This window comes from Sander vitreus, chromosome 14, assembly GCF_031162955.1.
Source record: "Sander vitreus isolate 19-12246 chromosome 14, sanVit1, whole genome shotgun sequence".
In the NCBI taxonomy this organism is placed as follows: Eukaryota; Metazoa; Chordata; class Actinopteri; order Perciformes; family Percidae; genus Sander; species Sander vitreus.
The window spans coordinates 16,613,785-16,637,740 of NC_135868.1; the positions used below are offsets into that span (position 1 = coordinate 16,613,785).

The following is a 23,956-nucleotide window of genomic DNA, read 5'->3' on the forward strand; positions in this document are numbered from 1 at the left end:
AGGATAAGCGGTTACAGATAATGGATGGATGGAAATCTATGCCATGTTATGAGGCTGTGGTATCATGGAATCAAAGAAAAGTAGTTAAACATTTCTTTTTTATGAAAAACTGCACATGGTGCACTTGAAAGGGGGCAAATAATATTTCTCATGTCCAATTTCTACCACAGTAAAATCAGGGATCGTAAAAATATATATTCATGCATGATGTAACCCAAAAACTGCATGATCTGACCAAGAAAATGTAACTCATTTAATTTTTTATTAGATTTATTTACAATAAATAGTGTGAAAAGTCAAGAGTGGCGAATACTTTGCAGTTACAGTGCATGGTGAAAAGTTATGTTATTTTAAATAACCAAGCCTGTGTACTCTGATATTGGCAGTAATGGAATAAACTAAGTAAACACCTCCCACACAATGACTGGAAACAAAACATGTTCTCCGTTTTGGTACCAATACCAATTAGTTTAACAAAGGACATTTTTTCCACCCATTTGATAACCACACATTAATCTATCACACGCAGCAAGAGTTCATTAGCGATGTTTGCAGAAGAAGCTGGTAAAATGCATGCAGCTGCTGCAGATTGGTTACACCAGCCCCATAAGTAGCACTGCAGGGCCACAATTAAACACAATGCTGTTGGCAACACAGAACGCATGTTGGCACATTCAGGCTTATCAGTCTTCACTTAGCAGCTAGGTGATAGAAATGTTGTGGTAGCTTTGCTCTGCTTTCAGACTAGCAGTGTTTGATGCAGTGCGTTTGTAGTGATGTAGTCTGCCGCAGAATGTAACTGTGGCTCTAATGGTATTTTAGTGTTTGTCTGTGTATGTTTCTGTTTAGGATCTGTAATGTTCTGGAAGGTTATTAAGATATCCACCCTTTTTTTCTGTCTTCCTTCAGCGGTGATAGTGGGAGGAGTAGTGGGTGCCTTGTTTGCAGCCTTCCTGGTGATGTTGCTGGTGTACAGGATGAAGAAGAAGGACGAGGGCAGCTACACACTAGAGGAACCCAAACAAGCCACCGTCACCTACCAGAAACCAGACAAGCAGGAGGAGTTTTACGCATAACACTCGAATGCCAGAGAGACACACCTCACACAGGGGGAGAGAGAGAGAGAGTGAGACAGAGAAGAGAGAAAGATACTCTAAGCCCCTGTCCTCCTCCTCCTCCTCCTGCTCTTCTTCGTCGCCTCCCCCTCATCTGCTCGCCCCTCCTTATCCCTCTCTCCTCTTATCTCCGAAACACTTGAGAGCGCCTCTCTCTCTACAGACTTGGAACTTTCTTTTCAATGAAAACGAAAAAAAGAGGACAAAAAAAAGACAAAAAAAAATCCAAATATATTCTGAAAAAATAACACATACACACAAGATGTTTTTAAAGTAAATGTTGTTATTAATATTCTACAGATTCTCTTGTTCAGTATGTAATGATATGATTATTTTGTAAGAAAACAAAACAAAACACAAGCTCTTAACCTGTGTTTTCCAGCACAAAAAAAGTTCTTCCTCTGTTTTTATGGAGCGAATGAAAAGGCTAAAAAGAAGGGGCGAGGCGAGCTGAGCGAGACACAAAAGAAAAGGAAAGAGATGGGCTCGACTCTGCCCCTCACCCCCCCGGTAAACACACAGAGCGTCTGGTTGGCCACACAGAGCCCAGGGTCAAAGGTGAGAGGAAAGGTCTCTTTGGTGCCTTCCGTTACTCTGGTGCACAAAGACACATACGCACATTCATACAGCCACATAAACAAATGCTTACATACATGCACACTCACTTGTATCTGCTTTAAGGTGGCTCTGACCTCTCTTTCTGTGCTCGGCCAACCAGAAAACAGTGCTCAGTCCTCTGTGTGTTTCACAACGTCGAGGAGCCGCTGTGGATATAGCTGGTCGCATAGAGGTTTGCTCACATGTCCAATCTGCTCCTCTAAGCTGTACAAAGACTAGTTACAAATAGTAATAATAACCAATAATATATCAATGTTTTGGGCTGGATGGTGAATAATAATAAAAATAATAATATCATAATAATAATATTAATAATAACACTTGAACAGGAGGATGTGTATTTAGCAGTTTAAAAAAAAAGTTTATATGTAAATATCAGCGTATCCTTTCTGGCATCACTAACCATCTGCATGATCATGAAGAGTTTTAATTCATCACATCGGTCATCACTTTAGATGAGCTGTGCTCTCGTCACACACACACACACACACACACACACACACACACACACACACACACACACAAACAAGTGCAGACATATAACTTGCCGTTTATTTAAATAGACAACACAGACAAAGAGTTTACTGTTAGTCATATCATTCAAACGCTGATCAGACCCATAATCATCGTCATTGTGATAGTCATCACTTGTGATAAGAGCAAGATGAAGTGGTTTCAATATGTTATTGATTAGTTATAGATCAGGTGTCGGTTGGTTTAGAGTTTGGTCTGTTTGTGTAAAAGCACAACTACGTGTCCAGTCATCACGTCATCCGATATCGCCCCCCCACCCCCCACCCCACCTCACCTCCGCAAAGCACCTTTTGCATGCCTCACTTTGTTTTTCTTCCACCATTGGCTCTCTGTTTGGGGATGGGAGGGGCCTCTGGGATGGGCTGTAATGGAAAACAGGAAGTTTGAATCTGCGTGGGAAGTTGCTCCCACATGCGCTAATTCAATCAAAATCATAACTTTTGTCATTAAAGCAGAGAAGAAACAGACTTTGAATTAGTGTTTATGGGGTCAACTTTAACCTGCTGTTGGACTCTGTTTGGGGAGGGGACAATGGGGGAAAGGGGTTTGGTTTGGGAAGGGGAATGTGAGAAGACAGGAGGGCTGTGCTTCTATCTAAGAGATTGTAACAATAACCACACCAGTGCGACTGGGCTAGTAGCTTCTATTATACTCAGTACTGTAGAACAAATTGCATGGGAGTCAAAAATTATACTAGTCTGGGTGTGTGTGGATGCCTGTTTGTGTTTTTCTGCGTTTGAAAGAAAAGAGGGTTGAGTTAAAGTTGGAATGTACTGTGGTTGAGTGTGTGTTTACCTACTCCAGCAGTTCTCACGCTCTTCCACAGACAGGTAACACACCTCTTCCACTCCTGTGTGTGTATGTTGCTTGCCCCCTTGCCAGTGTGAGAGTGTGTGTGTGTGTGTGTGTGTGTGTGTGTGTGTGTGTGTGTGTGTACACCTCATCTTAACGCGCCACCTGTGTGTATGTGTATGTATGCTTGAGTGCTTCAACTTGGTATTTCACAGCAGACTCTTGTGTACACTGACTAGCCTGTCGACGTGTGTGTGTGTGTGTGTGTGTGTGTGTGTGTGTGTGTGTGTGTGTGTGTGCGAGTGTTTAGTCTGTTCACTGCTGAATGAGGGGCAGCTGGTCCCTCACAGTGGCTTTCACACACACTGACTGTGTCTTTTCACTGTCTGACTGTCTGTCTTTCTGCCGCAGGACAGACGGACAGACAACACGCCACTTTCTCACAGGCAGGAATGATCTTAACACGTATTATCTTTTTTAAAGTGACTGTCAAAGTGTAAATGTGTGTTTGTACCCATCTAAGCCTGCGTAGCCAAATAAGACGTGTGTGTGTCTGTGAGAGAGGGTAAATTTGTACGTGTGTGAGTGTAGGTATGCATGTGTGTGTGAAGCCCAACGGAGGCAACACTACTCTATGTTTGCTGTTCCCATTCCTGTTTTTATACATTTGCATTTTTTTAAGGCTGAGTTTCTGTCATTGGCTGAGTGAGCGAGAGGAGGCATATCCTCCGCGCCACCTCCCTGTCACTAATCTGCCACTCTGTTCCAAATAAAAAACCTGGTTGGGTAAATCTGTCCTTTCTTGTCTTTCTTCAATTGTGGTGGATACATCAAGATATCTATAATTTTCCATTCTGCTGTTAGTGTCCAGTCTGCTCTCAGTAATACATGAGGTGTTGGTAGGTGGACGTTGTTACCTTGAAACAGCGCCAGGCTAGCTGTTTCCCCGCTGTTTTCAGTCTTTATGCTAAGCTAACTGGTGGCTGGCTTACTCACCGGCATTTTGCAAAATGTCGAACTATTCCTTCAAGTATAGTGCACACACCAGACAGCACATTGCAACTTCATTATTTGCCCAGAGACCTAGAAACCAACCATGTCCTGAAAAAACACTACCTGGTTCCAGATTTTCTGGGAGTCAGATTGCGTGATTTGATTAAACACAACTTGATTTAGGAAGTTGCACCATGTGTGCTCAATATAAACTAAATAATATTGATATTGACACAGGGCTAAAAGATTAGGCAACAATACCAAACCCACTTTAGTTGTACTAATTCCCTAACAAATACACCAATAGTTGAATTACCAAAACCAACCAGCCTCTAGGGGTCAAAGTAATCCATCTTTGTTCATTAGTATAATTATGAATTGTCCAGAGTGTCCCCACCTCTTGCTTAATATCAGCTGGGATAGACTCCAGCCCCCTGCGGCTCAGCTAAAGGATAAGCAGGTATAAATAATGGGTGAATGTATTAAAGGACTTTACTTAATATATTACATAATAAATCACAAGAATACTATGTTTTAGGAAGCTCTTGTCAGTCATACTGTTGAAAAATAAGCTTTTCTGTAAAATAAAGAGTGTGGCTATGTTGCAGAGCAAGAAAGAATTGGAGAGGAATGTAATGAGATCAAAATATAGTCAGCCCTGTTGGCCTTTTCACCATCACCCAATGTACCTGCTATATGGAATAGTTTTCAGAAGAGCTGCTTATGTACTTAAACTTGGGAGTGTTTAACACAACTAATCCAGGTTCTAATTGAGTAATATTTAAGTTGATCGATTGCTTTGCCTTTTTCAATAGTACTCTCTCCAGCCGCTATTAAAGCTGCAGTTTGTAAAATTTCTACATAAATAACGTGACCTCATGGAATTAAAAAAACATATTTACAAAACCTTTAGTGGTATGTAGCCATGCATATAGGCTTAACTTTATTCTCCCAATATCTGTTTCTGATATTTCAGCTTCTACTTTAATACATTTTGTGATGCTCATAGCATTTCACAAAAAGCAACATCTCTTTCCAGATACAGTGTCCTGGTTACTTTTGCTAATCACAATTAAAGGGGCGCTATGCAGTTTTGGCAATTACTCCGCTGTTTTCTCGCTTTTTGCTCACAGGTTTCTCTATAGAGCTCCCCCTACAGCTTCGGAATAGATATTTGGCAGTTCCTATGTTTACTTGTGTCTGACTCCTCGCTCGTTCAGTTTGCCGTTTCCTCTTTCTCTGTTCCTCCGACAATGCTTTCCTAGCTTTCTGCTTTTTTTTTGCCGGCTCAGCCATGAAGATAGTGTGAAAAACTCCATCGCTAGCTTGTTCTTGTGCTAGCCGGTTCCTGAATGGGGGCGTGGATGTATGCAGTGCATGCAGTGCCATGAAGCAATTTGTTACATCACAAGATCTGATATCACGCGATACTTCCTGATACTTTGACCATTTAACACGAAAAAAGTCATATAACCATTCCAATGACTCTGAAGCTGTTCAGTTAAGGTAAATTAAGCTTAAAAAAAATGGCATAGTTCCCCTTTAAAGGCTATCAACATTCAAAATTCTCTTGGTAGAAAGCACTGTTGTCAGTGACAACTGTTATTAGTGTGGTCTTTGGATTAAACCAAACCAGGACATTGTTGCTGCAAAGACACTACTGTTGAATTATTTAAATCAGATTTTTCAATGCTGTGAGCATTACAAATTAAATTCCATTTATTTCCACTAAGCTTGGGAGGAGGAATACATCTCAGAGACAGATATCTCAAAACATAAGCAAAAAAACTAAAAGGTTTGCATTACCAGATATCACATTGTGTGATTTTTTTTTGTTGTAATTTGGGTGAACTGAACCTTTCGATCCTTGCTAAGCTCTGACTCTGGTGCTGGATTGAACTCAAACTCTAGGCCCACGATTTGTTGGACACTCAGTGTCCAACAGTGAGGCACTTGAAACATAAGTGCATAAGAAATGGCTGCTCAGAATGAGAATATATTTTAGTAACATGCATTCAAAAGAAGTCCCATGCAGACATTAAGTCTCACTCTAGTGATATCACACAGCATTTCTGACCCAGTAACATTACACGCTGTATGCCTTGACTCTACATCTGACAGAGCTACTTTATGTATATGTGTGATCACAGCCTTTTAACAGCCTATTTACACTTGCTTTACTCAGTAGACCCTCATGGGAGGAACAGCCAGAGCTATTAAGTTATTCTTAAGTCATTGCATAAAAATATACTTATGTGATTAGATAAACTGTCCGTGGGGATTTGTGAGCACAGGAAAGGGAATCTTTCTAGTTCAGTTGATAGTCTTTGCATCAAACCAGATAAAACCAAGGTTACCTGAAGTGGTGGAGTACCAGGGAGTCTGCACATGGCATTTTCCTGGATCCAGAGAAGACAACAAGCTGTCTTGGCCTTGCTAAGTCAGGCTGCTGATATAGAAATGTGCCTCTCACAGAGGGGATTTATGTGAGTGTTTTTCTGTTTAGGAAGGGTAGAACAGTAGAGTTGCAGTAGACAGAAAAAGGTTGACGTGCATGGGGTCCAGTCAGTACCCCATCTGGTGGGTAACAGTGGAACAACTGAAACAACTAAATAATAGATAGTGAGCTGTTATTTGTGTTTAGGCCTTTGTGGAATACGAAGCTCAAAGGATCAGCATTATGTATCGTTCATTTACAGCAGTGTTCCCCATCTGGGGCACTGGACCCCGACAAAGACTCCCAGGATAACTCTGAGGGGTCACAAGATTATTAAAGAGGAAAGCAGGAAAAAGATTTTGGATTCACAAACTCCTGCTTATTTTTTTCCGGACATTCAATTTACCTTTATGCTTAATCTTTTGCTTTTTGTTTTGGAAATAGCTGCACATTTTCCACTTTTAAGACCTTTATTTATATCAAAATAAAGACATCACTCTTTCATTGAACTGGTCACAACTGGGTACAACATTTGTTAAGTAGGCATTATTTTGTGTTAAGGGGTCACAAGCCAAGAGCCTTGTTATTCTTCAGCCACAAAGCCTTCGCTTCAGTTTTATGTTGTATTTTTTGTTTTTAGATTTAAGGGCACATAAATGTCTGAATGTTTTTTTGTTTTTTTAAGTTGAGTCAACCTGCACTGAAAACCTAAAACACATTATTATGGATTACATGACTCAATATTCATAATAATCTTGTCTTTTATTAACCTAGGGCTAGGGTTAATTCAATATCCAAATAATGATAACAGTTAATGTTATTGAGATATGAGTCCCAACTAAATTTGTATATTTCACTATTATAGCGATACCATGGAAGTTATAAGAAGATAATTGAAATTCACTTCTGAGTGCCACTGCCACATGTATTATGAATATCAGTAGTGGAAGAAGTAAAAGTACCAATAACAAAATGTAAAACTACTTCATATAAAAATAAAGTTTTACAAGAAAGAGTATATACCTGCAGAAAAAATGCCCCTGTGACAAATGTTATATATGATAATATAAGATTGTTAATACCAATGCATCAATACACAAGCAACACTAAGGTGGAGTGGTTGGGGGTGTGTTGTGCTTAAATACAGTACTTGAGTAAACATACTTAGTTGCTTTCTGCCACTGATGAGTATACATATTACACATTCTTCTTGTTTCTTTTTTAATACATTTTTGAAAAAATAAAAGTTTATGGCAGGTAATAGACAACTTGTGTATATCAACACTCCATCCAATTAATAAGTGACAACCTTGTAAAGCTTACAGGTGCTTTGTGTTTTAACAACCTTTTTGTTGGTACATGTAGGTATATATTAAATGTATTGTTTGACATAAATAATCAGCTCAGTAAACTTGTAAATGTTGATTTATAAATAGAAAAGTTGGCCAAAATAACAAATAAATTGATTTATTACAAAACAGAGTCAGAATTCCTGTCATATAAGTAAATAAATAATATCCTGTAAATTGAGGGTAAAATTGATCACATGACTTTGTTTTCCTATTATAGCCTATATCTCTCAGACTGCTACAGGTTTTTATTGGACCTGTTCTGATCACTGATTGGCTGGTTCAGTTTCCCCCTTCACGCGATAATTCTCCGTCACACTGCTGATGAAGGTAGCTAATCATTCAATCAGCCTCGTTAGCCTCCAGACCAGGAGCAATTCGCTTCGTTACCCTGCGTTGCTTAATTGATTATTAGTAAGTTTCTTGGTTTTGACCGTCGCAATGGACGAAGACTGCGATGAAGCTGAGGATTTTGGTAAGGACATATAGGCTGACATTTAATGTTTTTTTTTTCATTGGCTTGCTTTGGCAATTTTCACCTGTCCACCATAGACATACTTTAGGCTACTCAACTTCTGTGTCATTTTGTAAACTTTGAAAGACTTTTAAAACTTCCTGGGTGTATTTAAAGCTCCTAATCTTTCCTGTGAGGTGCAGCTCCCCGTGCTGCTCAGCTCCACAGAGACAATTTAGTAATTTAAAACTCGGCTATTAACATTCACGACCCGGTGTTTGTTGACGGGGACAGGTTAGCTAGTTTAGCTGCAACTCGCAGCTCAGAGTTAATTAACGGTCAGGTGAGGTGGCTCGAGGCGCTGCACAGCTGGGACATTAATTAAGTCACTGCAGGCAGCAGGTCCTTGTGAGGATGACGTTTATCAGTTTTTATACAACCTGCAGGTCACCGCATAAATCATAAAATATGAAAGAAATAACTCCTCCAACACAAAGTTGTTTTTTACACTACAGGCAGTTTTTTTTCCCCAGATATAAAGTCAAATAAAATAAAATATTTTAAACTGTCAAACAGTTGCAAACATGGCCGTAGACAGGATTTAGACAGGTGATGTGTCCATGTCCCCTCTAACACATGCCCCAAGAAGTCTCTAAAATGTTTTAATTACATAGATTGGTCACATTTTAATTATTCAGCTGAAGGTTTAATTGTATTTTTTGTAAGTTACATTTTTAGTTACATTCAGACCCAACAGTGTTTAACTATTTTGATAGTTCGTAAATGGTTATAAAGAAAAAATGCAAAAAAATTCCCTTGTTCCTGCTTCTTAAAAAGGGGCTGAGTCATAAGGTGTGTCTCAATTCTGAAACTTCCCGTGAGTACACTTACATGTAGTACAGTGTGTACTCACAGATGTAGCGCTTACATTTCAACAGGGTAGTGTTGTCTCAAATTGTGCACAACCATTGCACTACATGCACTGACCCCCAACATGACTCTTCTTCCTCTGCTTTTTAATGGTTAATTGTAACCGGGCGGAGCACTCTCGCCACATATTGTTGCCTGCTAAAATATATACCGGCTTGTTTTCTCACTATCCGACTACAGTAGCCTTTAGTGCTACTTATTGAAAAAAACATGTATAAATTAAACTTGTGTAGTTTGGTGTTCGCCGTTTCAATCGCAACAGCTGCAGCTTCCTCTCCCGCCATTTTCACAAGTTTGAGAATACGTTGCTGGGCCTGTAAGATCCGCTCCGTAGCAAAGATAGCGACAGTTGAGGGCGAGAGTAGTGTCCATCATTCCACACTCATTGTTTTGATCGTTTTGAATGCAGCTTCTGGGTACTTGTAGTGCACTGCATTTGGCCATACTCAGTCAGTGTGGACACACTATGTACTCAAAATAGCAAGTGTAAGTACAGTGCGCGATTTGAGATACAGCAATAGACATCGCATCAGTGACGTCACCCATTGGTTTCTGGACGGCCGTTTTGACGGCATTTTGGCCGTCGTCATTTTGCTATTTTGGAGCCAGAAGTGACCATATTTGGACAGAGCTGGGGGAGGATGATGCGGCTAAGGCAGTGTCGGGTACGCTAAAAGCAAAGAGGTAAAGTCGCAGATTTTCACGCAAGACATCCAGCGGAGTTTTGCCGGCGGGTAAACACTTACCTCTGGGCACTGGCGCCGTTCATCTTCATGTACGGCAGTTCACAGAGCTGGTTGAAAATCGGCAGACTTTCCCTTACTGCTAACCAAGCCTTCAGTTCCTGTTCTCCATGCCTGTATTTATGGACTCGAGCCCGAATAAAAACCTGAGATTTTATTAAGTTGGCTGTACAAGTTTGAAACTACAACTCAGAGTTGTTTGAATGACAGAAATGTGTTAAGATGAGATCTTAATGAGTGCATGTATAGTACAAAACAGCTGTTTAGGATCCCCAAAACAAGGATTAAAACACTTCGAAAAACAAACAAAGATCTAACAAACAAAAAGAACAAGAATTGGCTTTAGAAAGCCGTAGTTTTATATGATTTAACAGGAGTTAGGAGTTATAAATGATCTTTTTTCTTATACGACAGGCTTAAAGTTTTTGTATAAGAAAAAAGATCACTTATACATTTAAATAGTAGGCTAAATGAACTTGTTTGGATTATAAGTGTTGAGATTTATAATAACATGTATCTTTCTGTATGGATCATAGTATAGAATTAAGGTTGAGTTGTTAACACATCATTTGGGCTCCGGGTAATCCGGTATTTAATCTCCTGAACCATAACATTTGACAAACCAACCAGATTTAATTGACAAAGCACATCATGGCTACACTTCATCTGTATCTGTATCATCTTTTAGATTTGTTTAATATGTAAATAGTTATTTCTTTCCAAATTATTGGTTAATGTTATGTAGTCATTGTTTTCAATAAATAGTTCATAAACCTTTGTTTGGCTAGTTTTTATTGAACCCATCCAGCACTGTGGAGTAAGGTCCGGCCCCTCTACACATACATTCTAGGATATGAGAAAAAAACTCTCTGGGATTCTTTGCATTTCTTTAAACCAATAACAATCCCTTTGTTTTTTTGCACCCCTCAAAAGAAAACACCATGTACAATATTAGTTAACTGTTAACACAATACAGTAACGTGAGCTATTTAAATTAGCTGGATACATGGTTAAATGCAATTTGCTCTTACCAGTTTATCGCTGTGTGTACTTCGTCCACAGCAGTCCCCACCAATTGGTCCCAAAATGCTCCAGTTAGATAGTAAATGCCATAGATATATTCTTTGTAAATCTTTACAATCATTCTCTGAAAGAATCGAGCAGGCCTGCCTTGTTGCACAATCCAAATTTTCTTCATAACTTGCCATTTTCAGCATATAGCTTGCTAGCTCAAAGTTTGTTTGTCAAACCGAACAGATTTCAAGAATGGCAACACACAGCAGAAGCAAAGGGACATCAGTGGCACCAATTATCCTGGAAATGTACTATCGTTGATCCAGACTAGCTGACGGCTAACCCTTGGTCGGTGAATGTAAACATTTACAACACGTTTTCTGGAGTGTCAGCTGAGTGCACTGCTATCGAACTCCGCCCTCCTGATTTATCTCCTTTCTTGTGTTCCATTCTCACAACTAAATGTGACTTTTGTTTTTACTCTTTTAACGGGTGCAACTTGAAATATAGCAAAGCACAATACAGTAACAAGAATAAATTCATTACTTCCACCCCTGCACTTAACTCACAGCCTCCCAGCTTAATATTTACTGTATATTTCAAATTATAAACACTGGGGGAAACTCAATGTCCTTCACATAAAGATTAAGAAGGAAACAAAAAAGATTGAAAAAAGATACAAAAAACCCAGTAAGAAAATACTGTTACTACTAAAAATAATATTAATTGTAATAGACGTTCACAACAAGCACAGAGGAAGAAATACACATATGAATAATTCTATTAGAAAGGATGTAATACACATCATTGAAAAGGCAGCAGAAAAAGTAAATGTTTTAAAGCTGCTTTTAAGTAAGTATTTAGAGTCCTTAGGGAATCTATTTCAGCAACTGCGAGCATTAAAACTAAAGGCAGCCTCACCGAATAAATGTAATTGAGTTTCGGTACATATCTTTCATATCTCTTAAGTATATCGAACTGATGGTGGAGCAAGGCCAAGGCAGATTAATACCTTTCACACCAATGGCTCAATCAGGGTTATACCCAGGTTAACTGTGTGTTTGAATTGGGTAACCCTCCTCAAACTACTCGGCTTTGCAACCCAGTTGGGTTTGATCAGGATAGACTAGGGTCGATTTCAATGTGAATTGCGCACGGCCTGTCACTGTCACAACCAATCACAGTTATGTGATTGGTTGGAAATGACAGTGGGGCAATCGTCACAGGTCGCCGCCTATATTCGCTGCACACTTTGACAAAATAACAACGTAAATTTGTCTCACTGTGATTTACGCTGAGTTTTCACCATAGACTGTATATAACTAGGTTTTTACAGGCAGCTTCAACAACAGCAGACAGGAGCGGTTTCAATTCACTTCCGAACAGTCCGCTGGCAGTGGGTGCCCAGATGTTCACTAGTCTGCCGGCAGAGCAGCAGCGGAGTTTAACAGGCAAAACTGCTTGTAGAAACCCAGTGTTAGAACGTAAACGTATGAACATAAGTTTTGTTTAATTCTCTCTGCACTGCCGCTCTTACTCCCTTTCTGGCACAAGACGTCTTCAGCCTGCAGTCCAGTGCAGCTGCTGGGTAGCGCGAATCTCTCTTTTGTCTTGTCTTTTTTTTTTTTTAAATGAGTCGTGAAGCCAACAGCAAAGCCCAACTTTTACTTTTAATGAAATCAAACAAAGACAAATGTTCTCCCCTTGTCTTAAAATAGTCAAAAATCTATACTAGAGTAACCTACTTCCGTGTCCAGCTGCTGCAATAAATATGCAGAGGAGAAATCGTCTGCACAAAATCATCTAAGAAGTGTTTGATGGTTATTCTACTGTCCTTTAGAACGTAATCACTGCGAAACAATCATGAAGTAGCCTAAGCTTTATTTATCTCTCTCTACAATGACAGATTCAAGTAGCTACAAAACAGTTCTGCTGGAGTATGTGATGTTAGCTGTACTCTGAATATGATGTGAAAGCCCCGCCCATTTCTAGCACTTAAGGTAATTGTTATGCATTGCTCCCGGGTTGAGCCAGGTGAGCTCTGCATTGTAATATACCCATGTAGACTGGCTTGGTTTGAATTTCCAAAAGGAGGGTTGAACCCTGATCATACAACCCTAGCCCAACACTGGTAGGTGGTGTTAAAGTCAGTTCTAGCACCAAAAGCTAATTTGATGATTTAAGGACAGATGTTTTTTTTTTCTCTTAGTCCATGTTAGAAATCTGCCTGCAGCATTCTGGTACATGTTACAAAGTTATGTAGAAGTTTCTGGTTTAATTAATAGTAGGTGTTCTAAAGACAAAGTACAGATAACTTGCTGATCCATGTTATCTAAATGAAAGTGGTCCAGGGTTTACAGAACCTAGACAAAAGTAAAAAGAAAAACTCTCACTTCACACTTGCAGACTGTCCAAGCCTTCTGTGTGAGGAACTGGCAGGAGAGGAGACAGACCGAGAAGACATGGAGGGGGAGGAGGAGAAAGAAAAGAATGTTGTGTCAGAAAAGGAACTGATAACGACAGAGGGAGAAGAAGAGGAGCAGGTAAAGCCAGAGAGTAGGCTGGAAGCGGAAGAGGCACAGGGGGGGCAGATGGAAAACAAGATTGATAACAACAAGCAAACAATCGCTGATAAGCAACAGGACAGAGAAACACAAAGTCTAGAAGAGAAAGATGAAAAGAAAAAGAGTAGGAAGAAGCGAGGTAAGAAGCAAAGTGAGCGAGTGAGAAACAAGAGAGGTTTAAAAGCTGTAAGTGAGTTGCGGTTTGAGGAGAAGGAGAGTCAGATACAGGAGGTGTCAGCAATGAGCTCAGAGGAGAGCTCAGCTCTGTCGGAGCCTCCCATTGGCCTGATGAACAGCTGCGACCTGTCTGATCCTGTCTACTTGGGTTGTGGGGGTACAGGGCTGTATTGCCCTTCAGCTCCTCTTCCCCTGCTGTACTCCTCACAACCTCCAGTCTCAATCCAACCTGCACCTCCTCAGCCTCACGGGACAAAAAGGCCTCACAGTTCCCCCCAGCAGGGCCCACAGCCTCTCGAGGTAAGAATAGACTGTCACTGTTTATCAATCCCTGTATGAGCTCCGAACATATAGTGACCAACATTGTACCTGAACCATATTTCCAGAACTTTTTACCTCCTTAATGCACCTTTATTTCCCCTTAAAGTACTCCACTGATTTAGCATTGCACTCCTATATCATTGTCAGACTCTTGGTGGACAGTTTAAAAAAAGTAATCAAAATTGATGCAGCACAACTAGAAATACAGTATTTTTCATTCCATGCATTCTTCTTCCTTGTCAAAACCTGGTGCATACATTACCTATAATGCCACTTGACTGTTGACAGTTCGGTCAGTGATTCAAGTGTTTATGCTAGTTATGGCTAATGTAGCCTTGAGCCGCTAACCTCAAGCAGAGATGAGTAGCTGCTACAGAGTTCTGGTAAACTCACTTCTGTCTGACTCCACAACCCCAGATTTGTTTAATTTTCAAACTTGTAGTCTTCAGACCCAACCGACGCATTTTATCAGATTTTGCGCAGCTTTCTATGGATCTACTGATGTGCTTTGTGCAACTTCTTTAAATGTATTTACATATGTAGCACTTCCCAAGACCAATAAACACTTGGAGTTACCCTTTAATTGACTTTACGACTGGAAAAATCATCTTATTACAGATCGTGTGGCATTATATGTAATATACTCTTAGTGAACACTTTTTTAGATACGCCTGTACAATCAATTGCAATTCAATACAACACCTCTGTCATAAAGTCTACCTTTAGGAAGTTTATAATGTTCAGTTTTTGGGGACATTGTTGGACATGTATACATTTCCAGGATTGTGCAAAAAACAATATGTTTTTTATTGAGGTCATAGTAAAAGGTTGTGTTATACTGGACTACATTATATTGAGGGATTTCAAATCAATCAATCAACATTTATTTATATAGCACTTTACAGCAACCAGCAGGTATCCAAAGTACTTTACAAAAAGTAACAACAGTAAAACATAACATACAGTAAAATTAGAAGGAATAAAACATAGAGCAAATGTTTTGTTATTCTTATTTACATACATGAGGGGTGCAGAAATTAGAAACTCTGAATGAAATTCAGTCCAGTACAACACGACAACTACCTATGCCCTTAATGCTTAAACATATAATTGAATTAACACCTCTATGACAGTGTGACATTATAGGCATCATAAAAGTAGACTTTATGTCAACAGTTGTGTTGGATAGCATCAGATTGTATCACATTGTGGCAGCTCTTTATTTAGGCTATATGATGGTTATATACTTTTAAAATATTCTTACTAAAATAACCATGTATTTTATGGCTGCACTATTCAATCCAATGAAAATATTATGCATGTCTGCTGCTTCATTTTTGACATATTTCCCCCAAATTCCGACTGACAGATTTGAGATCTTTGGTAACTTTGGGATGTTTGCAAGACTTGAAAACGGAGCATGAGGTTTAACTTCTTCAGCCCAACAGACATGTTTGCATGTGAAGATCTCCAGGTTTCTAATAATAACTCATCTGTCATGTAAAATTACAGTGCAATATGTATGAAATGATGCACACCTACAACCTTCTGCAATATTAATGATGCAGCTGTGAATATAGCATCCTGGATTTGAATATTTGGCTCAGTGTATGGTGTAGTGTGATATCAGTAGGGGAAAGAGCTTCATTAAAACATTGGAATAACCACAATTGGAGAATGTCAAACTGTGTCAAATCATTTCATCTTACTGTGAAAATATGTAAGGGGAAATGGGGGAAAATGTATTCTATTTCATCATTATTTGCCAGTATGACTGTCTACACCATGAAGTAATCTGTATTTTGTATTCTGCTCACCACCCAGAATCATAGATAATCATAGATACATTTCCACTGATTTCAAGCTTCACTCTTTACAAAATAAAATTAACCAGGAAGAAGTCCCATCTTTGTGAGGATTTGCTGCTTTTTTTTAAAATTATGATAAATCTTTGTTTTAGACGGTCAAACAAATTAAGCAATGTGAAGACAATACATAGGACACTGGGAAATTGCTATGGGCATTTTTCTATATTCTCACATTTAATAAACCAAACAATTAATAAAATAATTGCAGATCAATTGAATATTACATTTTTAATGCTCAAGTGGTATTTGAGACTCGACGTTCTCTGGCGGTAACTCAATTCACATGGACAGTACATGGCTCAGTAGCGTGTGGAAGAACCATACACAGCCACAACAGCCTTGCACCACCTCCTCATGCTGGTCACCAGCAAGTCAGCCAATGTGGTTGTGTTGGTCACTCTGGCACGAACAGCACGCCCAAGCTGATCCCACAAGTGTTCAATGGGGTTGAGGTCAGGACTGCTGGCAGGCCATTCCATCCTCTCAACTCCCACATTCTGGAGGTAGTCTCTGATAAACCTCGCCCTGTGGGGGGCGAGCGTTGTCATCTTGGAGGATAGAGTTCGGTCCCAGACTGTGGAGATATGGGATTGCCACGGGTTGCAGAATCTCCTCTCTAAATCAGGCACCTGAGGGCAGCACCTGGGGGGGTACCAGAAGCTCAAAACAAGTGTCAATAGCAACAGCAAAATAACCTGTCTGGCATTGGCAGAGAAGATTAGGCAAATTTTTCATGGGCGCAACCCACATACTCAGTGCTGCTGCTCATCCCACAAATGCATGTTCCTTACAAGTGGGGCACCATTTGAAAGGGAACTAAATAGGCTTTCCAACGGTATAAGATTTATTGCCAAAAAGTGTTGTTACCACAGAGAAATAATCTACCAAATTTCCTTACTTTTTGTGCTAAGTTTATAAATAAAGGAATATTTTTCAGTCATTTCATTCTGTTAAAAGAATCGTGACAAAATCGTATTGTGTACTTAAAATTGTGTATCGAATCGTAAGTTGAGTGTATTTTGCATCCCTATTTGACTCATTTATATATTTATATTTACAAACCGAGAATGAAGCCTTCCTGTCTCGGCGTTGACTCCCTTTTTCCTTTCATTTTCTCGACACCATCCTCTGTCATTTTTCCTGATATCCATTTTATGGTCTCACTCTGAATGGTTTCATTTATATATTTATATATACATTTATTTATTTCAGGATATATTTCATAAACATTTATTTTTTTATTTAATATTGAATAAAATGGCATTTCATATCTAAGCTCTTTCAGTCTAATAAATACATGAATAAGCAACTCTGTTAAATGCCACAATCATATAAACACAAGCAAAATAGTCGTCACTAAAGTACCTTTCAGTCTTTTAGCCCAAATTGGCTACCTGGCCCACCAGCAAGTACTGCTCATGGCAGTTTTGGCTCAGTGCCTTCAGTGGACCCCTAGCGTCTGAGAGCAGAGAATACTGCTTATTTTGAAACCTAATTTTATATACTTGGGGATTTTTATAATCATTCAGATTTGTTTGCGTGGGTAATAACACATGTACCTGTGGTGTGACAGACTCCGAACACATATTTGTCATTGTCAACACACTTGACAATGAGAACATCATATTTAAAGGAAATACATGGTAGATCAGACAATATTTAACTGATTGAATTTGACTGAGATTAGGTAATGTTTGTCTGGTTCATGGCAGATGGAGATAACGCAGGTCTACTCCACTCGCCGCTCCATCCGGTACAGCACCAGGGGTCGAGGCCGGACTCTGAGCTTCCCTCTGCTGCCGGGATTAGAGACTGTGGACAGCTGCCTGCTTCAGCCTGCACCGAAAAAGAAAACACGAACACTCTACAGTACTGGTAACTGAGCTGTCAGTTTGTCCAGGTGTGTTCAGAATTGATTATGCAAATAGTTGACCATTTTGTGTGTGTGTGTGTGTGCGCAGATCAGTTAGAGCATTTAGAGGCCTTGTTCCAGGAAGACCACTATCCTGATGCAGAGAAGAGGAAAGTCATTGCTGCTTCAGTTGGTGTCACACCTCAAAGAATTATGGTTAGAAATTTCCCTGACTCCTTGACATTGCTTATTTGGTGATGTACCTCCCAGAAGAAAGAATAATTAGCAGAGAATGAAGCCTTCCCGTCTCGGCGTTGACTCCCTTTTTTCATCAACCCTTTCATCCTTTTTCATTTCATTTTCTTGACACCATCCTCCGTCATTTTTCCTGATATCCATTTTATGGTCTCACTCTGCATGGTTCACATTCTGTGAACCAGGTCTGGTTTCAGAACCGCAGGGCTAAGTGGAGAAAAATGGAGCGCTCTATCACGGCTAAGACTAGACCTGGATGTAGCAGCAGCAGCAGCCCCCCACATCACCAAATCAATCCCACCCTGGCTCCCAACAGGTATTAAGGTTTAATCCATCTGTGTTTTGTAGTTTTGTTACGCCTCACATGTTGCAAATTACTTGTATTTAAGCGTAATTTGATGTATGTATGTTTTTTCTCTTTTTCAGTTTTTCTAGTCACTTAGCCACCAAGCTGCCCCAGCTCACCCCTGCAGCACCTTCTTTCACCACCCTGTCCAACCAAACTCCGCCCTCCTACAGCAACCTGCTGGCCAGCCTCAACAGTCCAAGTGTTGAAATCCACATGCATTTACACAATTATTTAAAATGTTTTGCTCCTTATTAGGTCATTGTGCTCCATAATTACTACTAAAAATAAGTTTGGTTTTGGAGGAACTATCCTATTTCCCTGACCTAACTCAATTTAGGGTTTGCTAAATGCTGAAATGTCAAGTAGCAGATGGTACCTTCTCCACAGCTAAAGGTTTAATAATCTTTGCTCAGTATATAAACATTACAATACATGTAATACATGTTACAATTAAATCCTAAAGATCGTGTTAGGCATTGGGCATGTTGAGATGAAGGGCCTTGTTTGGTTGTAGCCACCAAAGTCCCGTAAATGTCATCAAAAAATCATCTCTGTTTTTGCATAATTAAATTTGATCTCAGTTTATTATCAGTACTGCAGTTCGTGGCTTTATAACTCCATAACTCAGTTTGTAGTCGGACCAACCATCAGTCTTTGCAGTATTTTCTTTAAGAGAAGCTATACCTTGATGCTGTAAGAATCCATGAATTGACTTGAGCTATGTTTAAACTTAGTGCACAGTGGACCTTCACCCTACATGTTGATAGTAAAATTCCCCAGAAAGCAAACTACAGTGTTGCTTTAATCTTTTTTGCTAAAATTTGTTTGTGTCACCTCCAAGGTCAATCCAGAGTGAAAGATGTGGGCCAGCACCAGCTTTCATCTCAGGGGGGATACCACCCCCGCCCCATGTACAGCCCTCCCCCCCTGCGGCGAGCCAGTCTTCCCCTTTTCACAATGACATACAACCATGCCAACCCCACTCCACCTCTCCTTAACACCCTGGCTCACACCTCACCTCTGTTCCTGGATGCTTTGGAGGGTGGCTCCGCCATGGCCCATCGTGACACACAGTCTCTGCAGACTGACACCAGGTCAGCTTGGTTCACAACAGACTCTGACATGAATACTAGGAAGATGATTTGAACAGGGTACCAACGAGTACTAGACATGACAGGGGGACAGAGGCTGCAGACAGGAGCTGGGATCCTGTGAAATACGGATATAATGATGCCTCAGACAGCGCCTGTAATAGTGGGGGGTCGGTTTTGGCTGGCGCTCTGAAATATTTGAGAAATCATGCTGGGAGACATCTCAGTTAAAAATTGCTTTGTACAAAATTATTTTTGTTAGTTTTAGCTACAATTATGTATCACAGCACTAAAGAAATCCCCCAATGCAAGACAGTACAAAACAATGAATATCAATAAATGTTCCAGTCCTGCTGTTAAGAGATTTAAAGAGTCAGTTAACCTAAATAACCTAAAGAACATTGGAAATAATTTGTTGACTGTATGTGCATACACCTCCACTGTATTGGAGTGGCGGCAGTCTCAGGCAAATTTTAATTTGTCCAATACTGTTTTATGATCAAATACCTGCAAAACTAGTGACATCTCTATCCATCTCAAGACAATGCGCTAAATTAAGACGGTGAACATGGTGAACAATACCTGTCAATGTGAGTATGCTGACGTTAGCATTTACCTTAAAGCAGCGCTTTGCATAAATACAGCTTCACAGAGTTGCTAGCATGTCTGACTCTAGACTCTTATGCTGCGTTCACACATACAGATACAAAGTAGCAGGAACTGTCTGGCCTCTAATGAAGCTAATGTAGCTGTAGTGTGTGTGTTGCGCTGAGCACACAGTTTACATATTCTGCTCCAACTGAACAGTTGTTTTGACATAGCTGCCATATACTACAGATTACGAAGTTGTTTATTTCTTGTTGTACAGTTTGTTTCCTGAGTACAGAACAGTTTGTTGCAGTCTTCTTAATGCAGTACGTGTTGCAGGTCCCATATAGGGAAGGGTACCAAAACCTGGTGCTAATATGGCACCGGTGCCTAAATGAACGGTGTCTACCGGACCGAATAGCAATGCGGATTTCAGTGCTACTTAAATGCCTGCGCTTCTCTCTGATGCGCTGAAACAGACGTTCAAGGCAACAGAAGCATCGCTGCATGTGATGCTAGTTAACATTACACTTGGCAGCATGGTAACGTTAGTTTCTGTAGCTAGCAGCTGGATTAAACACGGTTGTGTGTGTGTGTGTGTGTGTGTGTGTGTGTGTGTGTGTGTGTGGTTTTGACTAAATTTATCTTTTTGTCCTTAGTTCTATATTTGACTTTGGGGAGAAGCTTGACTACATGACCTCAGGCCAGCAGAACAACTCTCTCTCCTACCAGTTCCAGACCTCCTACCCCACCAGCCAGCCCCAGCACCAACCTCAAGCATCTCTGCCCCGCGTGGCCTACCTCACCCCCTCACCTTACCTCACACCCAACCCTCCAGATTCCAACCCCACCTCCTACCTTACCTTTGGCCCTGGGGGAAACTCCACTGGGATGGTGACCTACTCCACTGGAAGCCACCCTTACTTCCAGTCCCAGAGCGCAGGACAAATCCTGCTGCAGTCGGCTGGTCATAATGGTGAGTCACTGGGATGAGATTTGATTAGATTTTTTTCTACTTTTTTAAGAACCAGATATTTTCTGATCTAGTTGTAGATCATGTACACTGATGAGTCAACTGGAAGAGTTTCATACATATCCACTTCTTGGAAGTGCCCAGACTCCTAGTCAGGAGGAGTCCTAGTCCTAATATTATCTATTCATAAAATGAATAAGACTTTTACTTCTGGACTCCTGAATGCCCAAAATAACCTCTGCTACTCTACAGTCAGTTCTTGATCAAGGACCACACCATTAACTGTTTTTTTAATTTTGGCATTTTTGCCTTTTATTGATAATGACATTAGAGCTAGACAGTAAACATTGGGAGAGAGAGGGAAGACAAACAAATGGTATGCGTCTTGGTCATAATCCCTCGGACATCACAACACACCAGTATAAGTGTTTTTTGAATATGAAATGTATGAGTAAAGATGGGCAGATGATAATGTTGGAGTAGGATGATTTCTGAGGGATGGGAAAGGCTTTTGGGGAAGAGCCAACATGGGCTCAGCGGACACCTAGGGACCAATGACAGATGACTATGAGAGAGAAAGGGGAGTCTTGGTGGGGCACAGAAAAGGGCAATTAAGCATTTATAAACATATGACAGGATAAGGAGTGTTTGAGGTGTGGTCCTGAACTTGAGAGCTAAATTTAATCCAATAAAGCTCAATTGTCACATCTCTGTTCCGTGTGTTTCCTTGCAGGTGGGATCACAGCGTACCAGTCGTACCCGTGGGGTAGTATGTACAGTCAACCAGCCATCCACCAGCGTACTCAGTGCCCTCCAAATTACCCCGGCAGCTTGGGAGGTGCTCGAGATCACCAGCCACCCTCCTCCACCACCCTGCCTCCCCCTTCATTCTTTACCCGGGGGGACCACGGGCCCTCACATGCAAGCTCCCAGCGCTCATCACACAACCATACACACACCAACAGCAGCAGCAGCAGCAGCAGCAGCAGCAGCAGTACCACCGTCCTCCCTCCTGTGTCCACCCTGCGGCCTTCTCTCAGAGCGGAGATAACTCCAACCAAGGCTGCATCCCTGCTGCCTTCTCAGGTCAGCCCTGCCTCTCCAGATAGCTCTCCAGTGCCCCCTTGTGTCAAGACTGAGTATGACAGCCCTCGAGAGATTCACAGCCACTTTCACTGCGACTTTTCCCCCATACACTTTTGACTCATGTTTGTTTGTGTGAGAGAGTGTGTTTGTTAAGTATCCTTGTTAACATATCCTGTATAAATGTGAGTAATTCAGTATTTTCAATTTGTATTACTATTAGGATGTTCTCAGTAGACATATTAATGTGAGAAGGTTTGTTTGGGCTGCTTTTTGCTTGGCTGCAATAAATGCCCATTGTTCTATCAATCCTTTTTTTCTGTAATCTCAAGATTTTCATTTAAATACATGTCAGTTAAGTCACTAGCTAACGCTGAAAAAGGTAACACAATGGTGATTGAGCCTATGGCCCACTGATGAAAGTATGGCAATATTTATATATTTGCAGTATTATGAACTGGGTGCCTGAGGTGAGAAAATGTTGCGTTGCAGTTTCCTCCATTGTATACACACAAATAACAACAATAACAACTATGCACACAATTCTGAAAACGTGAAGCTCATGTATCAACAAGACTCCAGACTGCTAAACCCTCAAGCCGAATTCTATTGTTTTCACTCAAATACAAATTCTAAAACAACCATGACTGAAATCTTAAGGATTGCCACTTTAGCTACGCTTTAAATCAGCCAACATATTATTGCTGCGAGGACTGTTTTTATTGAGGCAATGTTGCTGCAGAACGGACGGAGAGGGGCGTGGAAGGTAGGTTAATCGCGTGCGTGTCTCCACATCCCCCATCAGTATATACATGCATGTTCACAAATTATGAACATTTTGATTCAGTATTGATTCCCAACACACAAATTAGCCTTGATACAAAGTTAGAAAAAGACTGAGAAAGCAAGACAGAGGAAAGAGAGTGCACATGAGTTGAGTAGCAAACAACAGAAACTGGCAACACTTTATTTAAGTCTCCCTAATTAGCATTTATGAACAGTATATAAACATAACAAATGGTTTATAAGACACTATAATGTAGTTGTAACCTTATGTTAATGTATTTGTCAATAACTACAACTCCTCCATAAGAGGCTGGTGTATAAGCACATTGACAATGTAGTAAAACACAGTTGTAATAATATAGAATATATCTTCAATATCTTCATAGGAGAAGTTATATTTGTTGGCATTTACTGTACATTAATAAGCATGTACAAAAAATGTCTTTACAGCCACCTACTGCTACATTATCGTGTGTTATAAACAATTTATGAAATGTTTATATACGGCTTATTAATGCTCACTAGGGGGCTTAAGTAAAGTGTTACCCAGAATCGTTTTTGTCTGTATGCCAATGTGATTAATTAATACATAAAAATAAAATACAAATAGACCTCTCAGGAACACTTAGGTTGTGGCCTACTGAAAAAAGGTGGTGGTGATGGACCAGTTACCTTGTGTGCTTATGATCAGTATGTTGATCAGTGTGCTTTTGTTGTTGGGCATGATGGTGAGTGATGAGGAGTTCAGGATAATTAAAGCACAAATAGATACTTTACTAAACCCAAGGTAAAATAATGTATAGACTATAATCACCTCCAAGGTTGTATAATTATTATTGAGCTTTGTTTGCTTAACCATATATGGTTTCCTCGTGGCCTGGTAGCAAATGTTCCAGGGCCCGGTAACAGTCCACCGCCCTGGGGTTGTGAACCTCTGATTCAAATGCGATATTTTGCTTATATGGCTTGAGATCTGTCTTTAGGTCTAAAGAGGGCACTGTTTGTTCATTTGAGACAACCGCATGCTGGGAAGTTTTTAACAGTATGTTGGTTTCTCAGACATCCTTCCA

At 40.3% G+C, this 23,956-nt stretch overlaps 2 protein-coding genes across 2 annotated transcripts in view; both read left to right on the forward strand.

Moving 5' to 3' along the window:
* The window catches only part of sdc3 (syndecan 3), a 36,297-nt gene extending 32,443 nt beyond the window's left edge, over positions 1-3,854 (forward strand). The window contains exon 5 of the mRNA XM_078268443.1: positions 910-3,854. Coding sequence (XP_078124569.1) covers positions 910-1,076 — 167 coding nt within the window. The 3' untranslated portion in view covers positions 1,077-3,854. The remainder of the gene's footprint in view (positions 1-909) is intronic.
* Positions 3,855-3,950: 96 nt separating this feature from the next.
* On the forward strand, positions 3,951-22,414 carry nobox (NOBOX oogenesis homeobox). The gene is made up of 9 exons (XM_078268442.1): positions 3,951-8,313; positions 13,386-14,020; positions 17,622-17,784; positions 17,871-17,977; positions 18,202-18,332; positions 18,443-18,564; positions 19,207-19,459; positions 20,704-21,020; positions 21,751-22,414. Exons 1-9 carry the CDS (start codon positions 8,280-8,282, stop codon positions 22,218-22,220), a joined length of 2,232 nt encoding a protein of 743 aa, XP_078124568.1. The 5' UTR covers positions 3,951-8,279; the 3' UTR covers positions 22,221-22,414.
* The last annotated feature ends 1,542 nt before the right edge of the window (positions 22,415-23,956 follow it).

Excerpts from the sequence above, each read along its gene's own strand:
- nobox (XM_078268442.1), top strand. The coding sequence starts at position 8,280 with ATGGACGAAGACTGCGATGAAGCTGAGGATTTTG. Across the intron at positions 19,460-20,703 it reads TCTCTGCAGACTGACACCAG|TTCTATATTTGACTTTGGGG; the intron begins GTCAGCTTGGTT and ends TTTTGTCCTTAG. Across the intron at positions 21,021-21,750 it reads GCAGTCGGCTGGTCATAATG|GTGGGATCACAGCGTACCAG; the intron begins GTGAGTCACTGG and ends GTTTCCTTGCAG.